Source organism: Malaclemys terrapin, chromosome 5, assembly GCF_027887155.1.
Source record: "Malaclemys terrapin pileata isolate rMalTer1 chromosome 5, rMalTer1.hap1, whole genome shotgun sequence".
In the NCBI taxonomy this organism is placed as follows: Eukaryota; Metazoa; Chordata; order Testudines; family Emydidae; genus Malaclemys; species Malaclemys terrapin.
In genome coordinates this window covers 107,099,537-107,113,835 of record NC_071509.1, presented here as the reverse complement: position 1 = coordinate 107,113,835, position 14,299 = coordinate 107,099,537, and the positions used below count along the sequence as shown (strand labels likewise).

The 14,299-nt window shown below is 40.2% G+C and overlaps 1 protein-coding gene across 5 annotated transcripts in view; it reads right to left on the bottom strand.

Annotated features, from left to right (window-relative positions):
* Window positions 1-14,299, bottom strand: part of INTU (inturned planar cell polarity protein) — an 86,979-nt gene that overhangs the window by 18,752 nt on the left and 53,928 nt on the right. For 2 of the 5 annotated variants that reach the window (XM_054030710.1, XM_054030709.1), the window contains exons 6-9: window positions 10,904-10,993; window positions 7,720-7,782; window positions 7,136-7,213; window positions 5,734-5,923 (exon numbers count right to left, since the gene is read on the bottom strand). In XM_054030710.1, coding sequence (XP_053886685.1) covers window positions 5,734-5,923; window positions 7,136-7,213; window positions 7,720-7,782; window positions 10,904-10,993 — 421 coding nt within the window. The remainder of the gene's footprint in view (window positions 1-5,733; window positions 5,924-7,135; window positions 7,214-7,719; window positions 7,783-10,903; window positions 10,994-14,299) is intronic. The other 3 variants (XM_054030712.1, XM_054030711.1, XM_054030713.1) reach the window with 2 other exon arrangements.

The window sequence follows — 14,299 nt, the reverse complement described above, 5'->3', positions numbered from 1 at the left end:
CGACAAAAGTTTTACCAACAAAAGTGCTAGTTGTAAACATAGCCTTATTGACTAAACTTCTGTAAGTGAAAGATATAAGCTTTCAAGCTTCACAGAGCTGTTCTTCAGGTCAGGTAAATGTATTCAGAGTGTCACACTAAATAGAAGGGTGGAACAGATAAGGAGCGACCATTCAAGGTGAAGCGGGCAGTTAACACCTATATAGTTATGGATCACCACACTTACTTCACAGATCTAGTAACCACCCCAAACACATCAAGAAATCTGTTATCTACAGACAGAAAAGCAACAGAGGGTCCTGTGGCACCTTTGAGACTAACACAGGACCCTCTGTTGCTTTTTACAGATTCAGACTAACACGGCTACCCCTCTGATACAGATCTACAGACAGGCACTCAGACACCGCAGAACATCGGCCGAGGAGAAAATCTGGGTTACACCCCTTTACACAATTAAAGCTGACTTCACCAAACAAAGACACTCCACTGAAGGAGGAGATTGCATATGCCAGGAGTGGCCAAATTTACTGACCCTCCGACTTGCATACAACAATTTTCAGAAGTTTGAGAGCTAGGGCACACTTGCCAGGGCTCGGGCTTCAGCCCTGTGGGAGATGCCTGACAGGGCTTGAGGTTTCAGCCCTGCTCCTGCTGAAGCCCCAAGCCCCAGCAGGTGTGCCCAACTGGGCTGAAGCCCTGAGACCCCCACTTCCCGCTGGGCAGATCCCCCTATCCCACTACCCCGCTGCATGGCAGAGGTCACAAGCTCTCCCCTCCACCCCTCCAGTCTGGTAGGTGGAGAATGGGAGGACGGTGTAGGGGGCTCCGCAAGCCACACTTTAATGGTAAAAGAGCTGCATGTGGCTCACAAGCCACAGTTTGGCCATCCCTGGCATATGCAATGGGCCACCCAAATACTCAGAGAAACTGATTCAATTGTTGATTCAATACCAGGGATTTGGAGCAATCAAATTTTTCAATTGCTCCGCTCTGGCTCCGCTCCAGCTCCGGGCACAAACCTACTGCTCTGCATTCCAGCTCCGGGCTCCGCTCCAAAGCCCTTGGGAAAAAAAACCCTCAGACCATACACCCCTCGTTGTCACCTACCACTCACGCTGGAACCCGTATGTATCATTAAACAGTTACAACCCATACTCAGTGGAGACCACATCTTGCAAGAAGTCTTTCCTGAACCCCCTCTTCTGGTCTTCAAACAGCCCCCCCAACCTCTCTAAGCTCATTGTCAGAAGCAAGCTGCCCACAGACCAGGAAACACCAACTCCAGCTCCTACCAGAACAACAGATCCAAAACCTGCAGACATATCTTCAGTGCTATGATGATCAATACCCACCCCAACATACCCTTCAAGATCCATGGGTCCTACATATGCCTATCACAACATGGGGTGCACCTCATATGATGCACTAAATGACAACTATGTGGGTGAAACAGAACAGTCACTACACTTTTGAATGAACTCATACAAAAAAAAATGATAAAAGACAAAGACCACCATTATCACACGTGGTTTTCATCTTGCAACATGTGCCAATACCTTACCTGTTCCACCCTTGTATTTAGTTGTGACACTTTTGAGTGCCTTTCCCAGACCTGAACAAGAGCTTTGTGTAAGCTTGAATGATTGTGTCTTTCACCAACAGAAACTGGTTCAATAAAAAGACATTACCTCACCCACCTTGTCTCTCCAATATCCTGGGACCAACAGGGCTACAACAACACTGCAAATAACCATTATTTATTACAGAAAAGAAAGAAAAAGTGGTGTGAAGGTTGGAAAATAAAGGTTATAAAAACAAAAGAGATGCAATAAATTACCTTTCAAAAAGTGTATTAGGTCACTGATTGACCATGTGCTAGAACTGAATATACTACACTGTCCAGCATATAACTATTTTTTCCCTTTAAATTACAGGGACATGTCTTTAGGAAGTGGGGTAGGGGGCAAAGGTGTGTAGCAGCACATGTATTCATTCTGGTTAACACGTATAGTTCTTGGTGTAGAACATGTCAGATAAATTTTTCACGACCTGTATATATACATACTTCAAAAGATATCCCTGTATATATTATGTGAAGTGAAATGAACAAAAAAAGCGGGGGGGGGGGAAATCAAAGAGGTCCATTAAGCCTTACAGCTGTGCTTGGCTCATGTTATCAGACACTTCTTAAATCAAAATATAATGTAAAAATTATTACAGCATACCAAGTCCAGTAAAATGTGCACATTGACGAAGGTTATTTCAAGATTTTTTTCAACTGGAAATTGAACAGAGATGATAATTTTTTCTACTACCTGTAAAAAGACTGCTCCAAATTTGAGTTATTTTACTTAAAAATTGTGCCTGTCTTTTATTTAATAGCCAGCTGCTTATATGGCCATATTTTTGACTCCCTGGGTCTTGACATTCTTCTTACCAAAACAAAACCTACAAGGTTTGCTTGTAAAAGTTAAGAATCTTTAAATTAGTGCTAAAAGAGCATGAGTGGGCTAGAAATATGCCCTGTTGTAAACATCAGAACAGGAGTTTTATGAATTCATGCAATAAAAACCAAAAACAACAATCTTGATCTTTTGAAGTCAAAATGTCATTTTCCAAGGTAGCAGGCACCCTTCATTCTCCATTACAAAGGCTCTGTTTTGTCAAGCTGATTCAGTGCAAGCTGCTGATTTCTTGTGACTCCTACATAGATTCAGTGTCTTTAGAGCTTCATCCTAGAACTACAGTATATACTCACATTTAAGCCTTCAATTCATTTCCCTAACAACATTTTTGGAAATTAGTGTCCAGTTGTATAAAATGAAAGCCCCCACTCAAAGTGCACATAAGATTGTGGCTGGTACACATCTTACCTATTAGATCTGCTCATAGATAAGTTCAAGTCATAATAGATCTTAAGGCCAGGAGGGACTATTATGAATGAACGCAGTATACAGTGGTAATATCTCCATATTTCTACTTCATATTCCCCTGCTTATCCACCCATGGATCACATTTTATTTCTTAGCCACTGCATCGTACAGGTAGTGCATATTTGGCTGGTTAGTCATCATGACCCTTATGTCTCTGATTTCCAAAATACAGTCCCCATCCTATAACTGTGACCTGCATTCTTGGTTCCTGGATGAACTACCTTGCAGTTAGCTGTATTAAAGCACATGTTGTTCCAATGAGCCTAGATCATGTGATCCAGATCACTCTGTAGAACAGATATGTCCTAATTAACTCTACCAAAGTTGGTAGTACTGGCAAACTACCAGTAAAGATTTTTTATTTCCTTACAGATAACTGGTGAAGATTTTGATATTGCATTTGTTCATGAACAGATTCCTGTAGGATCCCATCAGAAATGCCTCACAGTATGATGACTCTCTATTTACAATTACTTTGAGATCTATCAGTTAACTAAATTTGACTTCATTTTATATGAAGTATACTGATTTTTTGTAGTGATAGCTTTTTAATCAGAATTTTGTATGGTACTAAATCTTATGAACAGCACAGGCTACAAGATGCACCATAAGGTCAGCCTCTTTAGTCTATGTCCCAGGCAGTGACTTATGGACCTGCTTCTTGACCCAGGTAGGGACTGACAACTCCTCTCTTCCTTCTCAACCAGGGAACTTAAGCACATGTCCTGGTGGATGGGGATAAAAGACTGGCAGCTCTCAGCCTCATTTGTACACTGACCCTGACTCCAACAAAAAGCTGCCTTTAAATTTTGGCCTAAGTTTCACTGCACATAAACAAGAAAATGGTATATTAAAAATAATAAGGCTATATCTCAGTCAAATTTTCCCTTCTACTTTTCCTGTGTTTTCATAAGCCTATGGTTAAGTGGTAAAAGAATATGCTTAATGGTTCCTGACATGTGTCTACTACTGAGTTAATTGCATGGTCCAGAACCTGTCAGCTAATCAGATTCTCCTTTAATCTAGGTTATTTTAGAAATGTTTATAATATATATGGTAGATAGTGGAAATAATTGTTGAATAAGACATCCTGGAAGCCATAATCAAGGGGTTTTATACTATAATTGCATTGATCTAACATCAGACTGGATTATAATTTTTTTAAACTGAGTAGGATTTTCAAAATCAAAAAAATTAAAAGTCATAGTAATAATAATGCTCGGCATGATCAAGAATAAAGCCATTGAATGCATGAGTGTGTTAGTAAAGCTACATGTCTGATACAGTACTCCTGCAGCCCTCATTGTTCAACTAAAAATTGTTCAGTTTAACAATTCAGATAAAATGTTAAAATACTAAATTAGATAAAGTGCTGTTAAAAATTAATGAGTTTCCCTGCTGTCAGGGATACTGCTGTACAGGCTAGCAATGTTATAGATGACATATAGGAACTGAGATGCTTTAAGAGATAATATGGTATAGTATGCAATTTTCACAGGTTTAAACAAGACTACATTTATTGCTAAAAGTATCTCTATCATTTAGCATCATTATATTAAGAGAGAATCCGTATATTTCATCCACCAACCCATACAATCCCCACAGCACAGGTGGGCTGTAAGCCTCCTTATCAGAAGTTAGAGGTTAATGACTTGTGTAGAGCAGGAATATCTTTATGACAAAAAGTAGGGTCATTTTAGACCACCTCCAATACAAGAAAAGTCACTTTGTAGGTGGCAATGTACTGAAACACAAAAAAGATCTGCTTCTTCTCACTCGCATTCACAATTTGATAACTGCTCAAAAATAGCCTTTTGGTCAGGTAATAAGAATCTTTTAAAGTGTTTTATTATGTATTACTGTATACTGAGTTTCTTCATATTTAAATGATATACAGTCTAAACTGGCTTTATTTGGAAGATGCAAGTTATTTGACTGAAGATTTAGTAAGTATTACATACACAAAAATCAGTGAAACAAGATATTTTAAACTAAAGTGGAGACAGCCTCTTCTGTAAAGCAAATATTTTGGTTTGTATTAAGTTGTATTAATTCTTTTAAATACTTTAGTTCATAGATAGCAGTGTGTGAAGGAACGCAAAGGAAAGAGGCTATGGCCAGCAGAATATAAGCATATATTGCAATTACAGCACACCTATTTGATTGGATGCAAAAGCTTTACATATTTAAAAATAAACATTTCCTACTTCACATAACTAGGTATTCATTATTCAGGCTCTGAATTTGGTAGATATTTGTAGTTCCTCGATACAATATTGGATTTTTTCTTCTTACAATTGGAATCTTTCCTTTGCACAACAGAACATAAGAAAATGTACAAAATATGAGAAAAAAGTGCAGCAGGCTGACGGGGGACAGAACATGACATATCTCTTCAGGGAGAGAGGTTGTGATTAGTGCTGGCAGGGAAAATGCAGTGGCTGTGCCTGTTAACTATGTGGAACCCAAGGATTCAAGGGAAATCTTGTCACCAACCCCCCAGATGCTGGGGCATTATATGCAGTGTGCTAGCCCCTTGCACATTGTGCGGATCTCTCTCTAGTCCTATGGTAGCATAATTGGCTCTATGGACATGGTGACATTGGTTCTTTGTCTGCTGATACATGCTATCACCTATCCCTTCTTGCTGGGAGTAGAAACCATACATTGCAAATTTATGCTACAAGGAGCAGATTTAACTCAATGGGGACATTGATTGATTTCCAAGGGGAGCATGTGGTCTCTAGAGTAACTGTTCCTCATGTAAAAGTCCTTCTTAAGAGATTTGTGAAGGAGATTACCTTGATTTCTTGTGGCAGCGTTAGCCAGCGTACCCCTGGGAGATTGTCTAAAAACAATGCACTGCAGCTATCATTGTGCTGAGCACTGGGGCTGGTGTTCGAGTTGAGTCTGGCAGGCTGAATTGCTCGCTGGAAGAACAGGTTGAAAAAATGATCCAAGCGGGAAACGTTTTCCACCTGGCAAAAAGCACTGAACAAACATGAACTGGAAGTTAAAATAACATTGTGAGACTGGTACCTTGTTTGTGTAATCCTCTATGCTATATTAGATACTCCATTTGGATTAAAACAAAACAAACAAAAAAACCCACTCAGTGCTAAACTACAAAAAAAACACAAGGTTGTAACTCAGAATAAAAATAGGTTTGCTAGGAAAACAACTGGCACTTTGTAATACCAATAGTTCTGCAGTTTACTTCTTACAGCAAATTGCAGATTTTGAAATATGGCTCTAAAAGACATTCATCTCTTTGGTGGCCTGGATGAGTCTACCTGCTCCTTTTCTTTAGGATATTTAATGACTTTTTAATGTACCTGCCATTGATGACTATTGTTTAATTGATGTCAACCAAAACAATTTTAAATAAAAAAAGATTATACTATAGCATGTTCTTCATATTACCTTCAGAAAATGAGAAAAAAATCAACTATTCCAAGTGTCTCCTAAAGTTGTACCAAAATAAACTGATTTATCCATCTTATTCAGTGTTTGATTCTTTTTGGAGATATACTGACAGCTGTGTACATGTATCTTTGAAACTTGCCCATGTATAAGAATTGGTGTGTGCATGTTTATTAGAGTAAACATGAGACCCAATGTCATTTGTTCTAGGCAGAATAATTTGACAACATATTTTTTTGCTATTTAACACAGGAATAGAAATAACTATTATGATTTTCACACTGAAATTATACTAACAGCGGCCCTTGGCATTATTATTGAAAATTGCAGTAGCATTCAAAATGTGCTAGGTGATTTCTGAACACAGAGGAAGACAGTCCCTGCCTCAAATAAAGTTAAAAATTATGGATTGTACATTTTAATAAAAATCTAATAATGTGATCCACCTAAAAGTCTACAAGAATAGGTCCCAGTGGCTTCAATGGACCTTCTGACATGCCTAAAGTTAAGCACACATGCAAGTCTTTGCATGATCAGGACCAAAGCTATTTAAAAAACAAACAAAAAACTGCTTATCAAAGAAGGTTAAAAGAATTTTATTAGTGTAGGGTTGGAACAAAAACAGACAACAACATACAGACATCAGGCTTCCAGTGCTATAGAATCCAGTGCAAAGCCATGTAAATAGTAAAAGCAAAACACTTGGTATAGAAACTTGCTGTGTCTGAGAGTTAACCTCAAAATTAGTTAATAAAAAACATATCCTTTGGAAGCACCTACCTGTCCAAAGAACCATACATAAATTTTAAGGTTCTGACAACATCTGTAATCATGTTCCTTAGCTGAGAAAGAGGTACACTAGCAAAACAAAACAAAATAAAAAAAAAAAACCACTTTAAACTGTGTTTACAATATGATGAAATGCATCATGGATAAAGACAGGGTGAATTTCTTTATTGCTGCTGGCCTCACTGATTCACAATTTCTAATCCACACACAAAATTAGAACAGTCTGTTTCCACTTCATAGAAACTAAAAATGGAATAGCTCTATTAGGTCATTCAGTGTATTTCACTGCTGATGCAATGTTCTTGACAGTACATTTTCTAGCATCTTGTCTGGTCTAGTTTTAAAAATCACAAGAGACTGAGCTTCCATCACTTCCTTTTGGAAAATACTCCAACACTTCTCAGCAACTATTTAATACCAAAGCACTGTATGGAGGTCCCTTATTTTTTGACAATTCATTTTACAAAATATACCCCATACCATTTTAATAGTACAGCCCGATGTGTTATAATAAGTAAAAAAATAATACAATTGTCAAAAGGAAAGGCATATTTGAATTAAGTTTATTTGCTTACTAATTTGCAAAGTTCAGTCCTTTATAATGGATCTCAAGATAAGTAGTGTTGATAAGCAGGGTCCTACAATAATAGTAAAACTTAGTATTTCATAGAGTTTGTAAAACATTAATTATGCCTCAGAACATTCCTGCCAGATAGGACTTCCTCTTCCCCTGCAGGGTCTGCTCCGGGAGCAGGGTCAGACCCACCTCTGGGAACCTCTCCGGTTGCAGGAAGTTCTGTGGCTGCTGGCTGGGACAGATCCTGACCCTGGCGGGAGACTGCAGCCCCAACTGTCAGCCCCTGACCAGGCGGAAAGGCTGTGACTCCAGCTGTCACACCCCCATTCTCCCATGTGGAGAGGCTGCAGCCCCAGCTGTAAGCCCCCGACCGGGGTGGAGAGGTTGTGACCCAAACTATCACCCCTCCCTCCAATGCATAGAGGCTGCGGCTTGAGCTGTCATCCCCTCCCGTGTGGAGAAATTGTGACTCGAGCTGTCACTCCCCCTTGTGGAGAAGCTGCAGCTCGAGCTGTCACCCCCGGTTGCAGAGAGGCTGCAGACCCAACTGTCAGTCCCTGACCCAGGCGGGAAGCTGCCAGGAAAACATGGATGTATGGTAACCCACCTTCCCATACCCTGTGACCTTCGCTTCTGTGCAGCTGCTGGTGGTGGCGCTGAGTTTAAAGCTTGGTGCCCGGCCTGCAGCCGCTGCTCTCTGGCTGCCCAGCTCTGAAGGCAGCGCCCTTGCCAGCAGCAGTGCAGAAGTAAGGGTGGCAATCCCACAATCCCCTACAATAACCTTACAATGCCCCCAAAACCCTCTTTTGGGTCAGGACCCTCATGATTACAACAGTGTGAAATTACAACAGTGTGAACATCTGAAACTGACTATTTTTAAAATCCTATGACCGTGAAATTGACCAAAATGGACTGTGAATTTGGTAGGGTCCTACACATACACTATATACTGTGACAAAGCTCTCTCCTCGTCTCTGTGGGTCCCGCACTTCCTGGCAGATTTCACTAGCCTCAAAGGCTCACTGTGACCCTCCACGTAGCCCTTTTCTCTCTAGAGGCAAGGGTCACAGCCTACTGAGCCATTTTCATCATAGCCAGCAAGGGAGAAGCTACTCTCCCTTGCACAGTCTCTGTTGTCTCCCAGTCTCAGTGATTAATTCGAGGGGAGGGAAGGGGGGAGCCCGGGTCCACCCTCTACTCTGGGCTCCAGCCCAGGGACCCTAATAGCATCAGCTATGGTAGCTGACTTTTTGGAAACAGGATGCATACAATACCCTGGGCCACTTCCCCACAGCAGCCCCCAGCTCCTTAATGTCTACTTCACCCTTACCTGAGGGCCTCCTTCCTTGTGCCCGAGATGGTTTGTACTGCTCAGTTCCTCCAACAGTGCAGCTTCCTCCTACAGCTCCTGACACCCATGCACACCTGACTAACTGGGAGGCTTTTAACTAGTTTCAGCCAGCCCCTGATTGGCTTCAGGTGTATCAATCAACCCACTGTCTTCCCTGCCTTTTGGAAAGATCTTAATTGACCCCGGGTGTCTTACTTGACCTGGAGCAGCTGCCATTTGCTTATCCTGGTAGCAAGGATTTGTTTAGCCTGTGGCTAATATATCTGTCTCCCTCTACTTTACTATAGCCATCTGGCCTTGCCCCATCACAATACTTAAATAGTAATATACAGTAGCTCCTCACTTAACATTGTAGTTATGTTCCTGAAAAATGCGACTTTAAGCAAAACGATATTAAGCGAATCCAATTTCCCCATAAGAATTAATATAAATGAGGAGGTTAGGTTCCAGGGAATTTTTTTTCACCAGACAAAAAAAAGAATACACACACACACACACACACACACACAATAAGTTTTAAACAAACAATTTAATACTGGTACACAATGATGATGATTGTGAAGCTTGGTTGAGGTGGAGGAGCCAGAGGGTGGGATATTTCCCAGGGAATGCCTTACTGCTAAATGATGAACTAGCAATTGGCTGAGCCTTGAGGGTTAACTCTCACACTCTACAAGGCAGCAGGAATGGAGGGAGGGGAGACAGCATCACAGACACACCGTGTGTGTGTGTGTGTGTGTGTGAGAGAGAGAGAGAGAGAGATGCGCATTTCCCCTTTAAGTACACTGCCTCGTTAATTAGATCAGCTTGCTGAGACTGCAGCTGCTGCCAGCAAGCTCCCTCCGTCCTGAGCCCTGTCATGTGTTCCCCCTGCTCTGTGGAAGATGGGGTAAGCGGGGTGCAGGAGCAGGGGGGAGGGGGACACCCTGACATTATCCCCTTCTTCCTCCCTTCCCCCCCGCACAGCAAGCAAGAGTCTCGGGGAGCAGCTCCAAGGCAGAGGGCAGGAGTAGCACATGGCAGTGGGAGGAGGGACAGCTGAAATTGCTAGCCTGTTGGGCAGCTGCTGCACAGGGAACTTAGGGGAGCAGGGAGCTGATAGGGGGGCTGCTGGTTCCAAGCCCCCACCAGCTAGCTGCAATGGGCTGCTCTTCCGGAAAGCCGTGGGCAAAGCAGGCAGCTGCCAATCGACGTTAGAAGGGAGCATTACACAACTTTAAATGAGCATGTTCCCTAAGTGATCAGCAATGTAACAACGAAACAACGTTAACCGGGACGACTTTAAGTGAGGAGTTACTGTACAATAGTTTTCCATTAACTGATTTACTCATAGTCACACAGAGATCAGTGGTAGAACTGGGAAAAAGAACTTGGGAGTTCCTGCCTCCCAGACCATGCACTCACTATTGTTATTTGTATGGCAGTAGCACCTACAGACCTCAATCAGGATTGCAGCCCCGTTGTGCTAAACTCTGTATACTCAGATAAAGAATAGAGTCCCTGCTGAAAAGAGATTACAATCCAAATCAGATACATCACATTAACTATAATTTTTTTCCACACAAATAGCAGTTTTTGTTCAGGGGATTTCAAGTATTCATAAAAGTCACTGTTTTTTTCCAGTGACAAACTAGTGCTGTCAAGTTCTTGGCAGTGATTTTCCATACACCGCAAGCTGAAGAATTCCTACATAGATGCAGAGTTACCAGCTATACAACTGAAAACATAGCTCTATACATATATTAAATTGACATAAGAAAGTTACTATTCCCAGGTCTTTGTACATTTAAATCATCTTCTAAAAAATAAACATGCTATGCTTAAAACTCACCTTTCCGCAGGAAGGCCAATCACAAGCAACTTGTCAGATTCTTTCCAGTAAACCACCTGAACCAGTTTCCCACATAAAAAAAGGGATGAGCTAGAAAAATAAAGCCAGAAGAAAATGTTTACTTAGGCTTTATGAAGGGTCATCATTTATTCTGAATGTTAATATATAAAGCGTCATGCTCACTTAAATACTGAGTATTCAGCTGGGTCATACAATTGCATTTATAATTATGGAATTTGAAGTGCACACTCTACAAGTTATTTGTAAGGTAATCACCTACTGCACAGTAGATTTTTTAAACAAATTGGTAGGGATACTGGGAAAATATAACAATAAAAGATCTATTTCTTAACATTTCCACAAATGGTTACCAAAAAAACTGCTAGATATCTTTCCTTTTTTTTTTCTAAATACAGCAGAATACTGGAACACACTAAAAAAAAAGGCAAAGAAAAAAATTTCTGGAGAGTGCAAACAAATTAGAAATATTGTCCAGTTTTAAATTCAGACGTATTTATACCAATGATTTTTGCAAAACACACCCAGGTTAGTCCAATGGGCACTGGGGACAGTCAAAATTCTCTACTACGTGGGAGCTCCAAAAGGTTCTGTCCCCTCTCAGGCTAGAAAAATGCCTTCTAGAGCTACAAGGATAGCAGCCACTGAACCACCCTTTAACAGCTCTCCTCTGGTCCTTGCCTCCTCATTGCCTCTTCCTGATTTCTTTGGAGTGGCTACGGATAAGAGGGAAGCTAGCTTTGCACTGTCAAACTGGGCCAGGAATAGACCACCAGATCTGGCACCAGAAGTACAAATATCTGAAGAAAAATGTGTCACTGCACAGTAACATGCAGAACGTGCTGTTAATAGTAATGAGCTTATAGACAAGCAGCACTTCACATCCAACATACAGCTCACAAAGTTACAGTTTATATAGCAGTTTGTAAGGTATGTACAGGGATTGGTTCAACCACTGAAATGCAGTCATTTGTATTTAATGGTACTTTTGTGTACTATTGTACACAAAAGAATTTCAGATAAGAAATACAGAATACTTTTTCCAGTGGAAACTACAGGGAGAATTTAGCCAGGCCAAGTATAATGACCGAGACACCACGGTTAAAGCCCCTATTGTTACAAAATGGGCCTTGGGACAAACTACCACAAATAGCGAGGACTTGCTTTATGTTCCAACCAAAAGATTCCTGAAGTAACTCCATGCCCCATGTGAGAACCAAGTACTATGTCAGAGAGATGAATGCCATCATCTCTTTCTGAGCCATTAAAGTGTTCTTAGAGGTCTTTCACTTAGCTTACAAAGTTAACAGGATTTCAGCAGAAAGTGGTATGGCTACAGACTCTGGGCAACACCTTGTTTATATTCTCATCTGAGAGACCCCCACAAGTGATTTTGGCTCCTCAGTCTCTTTTGAAACAAGACTTCAGCACTTTCAAATTTTTTACCTGAAATAATGACGGAGGTAAGCCTGAACTGTTACAGTATCAGTATATCAATCATAGAAATATATGGAGAATGTACATATTTTAAATGGAGAGTGAAGTGGGACAAAAAAGAGAGTTGGAATCCAATAATCTAGTTACCAGACTGTCTCAGATTAAATATAAAACCAACAGATTGGGTTTGTTGGTTGCTGCTAAACTTCAAGTTGTTTTAGAAGACTGTAAATACCTCTCTGCCTAAATCGAAAGGACTGAGGAAAGTGGTCTTTCTGATTAAAGTACTGTATTGGGACTCAGGAGGTCTGGGTTCAATTTTGGGCTCTGCCACAGACTTGCTGTGCAACCTTGAGCAAGTTACTTAATCTCCCTCTGCCTCAATTCCCAATCTGTAAAATTTGGGAAACAATATTTTCTGAATCATGCAATTGCTGTGACAATTAATTCATTAATGTTTATGAGATGCTGAAATACTACCCTGATGGGGGACATGAAGCCGTAGACAGACTTGGTGGGTGTAACATCCTATAATCATACTGGTACTGAAATTTTCACAGACCACAGGATTTCTAACAAGTATTACTTTCCCCACCATTCCTATTACAGCCTTAGACATTTTAAATAGCAAATTAAGATATCACTGTATCAAAGTGAAATAAAGTCAAAGAGTTTAGTTTAAAACTTAAATAAACAAATAATTTCAGTTTTCAAGCTGTCTGTCCATAATTAAATCACTCTACTTTGATCCAATATTTATATTGTATAACAATCAGTAGTGAGTTATTATAGAATTAAAGATCATTGCCATTCACCAGCACAAGAGTGACCGCCTTAGTCTTCTCCAGCTTAAGATATTCTAATGTTCTTTACAAACAAATAGTTAGATACTAGTAGTGCAGTAAATATGTATCGAAAATAGAAAACACAGCAATTCATTATATACTCAGCAACAACTCATACCTGAACAGAGGTGAAAATCAAAAGCTACTTTTCTGACTAAGGAAATGTTGGACAAAATATTGGTATTTTCTATTACATTTTCCAAACAATATGTAACAGCCTCTAGAAGCCATCAGAAATGATTTTACACTTTATAGTTTTTTACCAGCAAAAGTCAGTCTAAGTGTTTATGGATTTTTGTTACAGTTTCTTGAATACAAGAATAAAGAATGTGTAGGACATCTAGAAATAGGTTGCCTTAAGGTGTTTTTAGACAGTTTGGAGCTGCCAGAAAATGCCTCTGTGGAAGAATCTCCATTCAGCATCCATAAAGATTTACAAGAAAATCATATAATTACTGGCTATGACTGATGAAGTGCGAGTCAAAGTACTGATACCTATTATAGAATGTAAAAGGATGCAAGGGAGAACATATGTGCAAGTGCAAGAATTAGTGGTAAGCATCTGGTGCCTAAAATATGCAGACTAGGTATATGCTAATGGTTTGTGAATAAGTGAAGCAAGAAAGCAACGGTACACTAGAAAAGGGAAGCTACAGTAAAGGAAGAAGCATTTTCACAACTTTTATAGACTACACTGTTATATCATGGTTGGAGCAGGAGGCTGCAATTCCTCAAACCAAGGGCAGAACATCCAGTTGTGTCAAGGAAGCAAGATCGGAACTGAAAGAAAAAAAAAAAAAAAAAAAAGAAGAACGAGGAGTACTTGTGACACCTTAGAGACTAACAAATTTATTTAGGCATAAGCTTTCATGGGCTGAAACCCACTTCATCGGATGCATGCAGTGGAAAATACAGTAGGAAGATGTATATACACAAAGAATATGAAAAATAAATTTGTTAGTCTTGAAGGTGCCACAAGTACTCCTCATTCTTTTTGGTGATACAAACTAACATGGCAACCACTCTGAAACCTGGGGGCGGGGGAAGCAATTATTGAATCAATCAAAACTAGCAAATATTAATATTGAAGCACTTC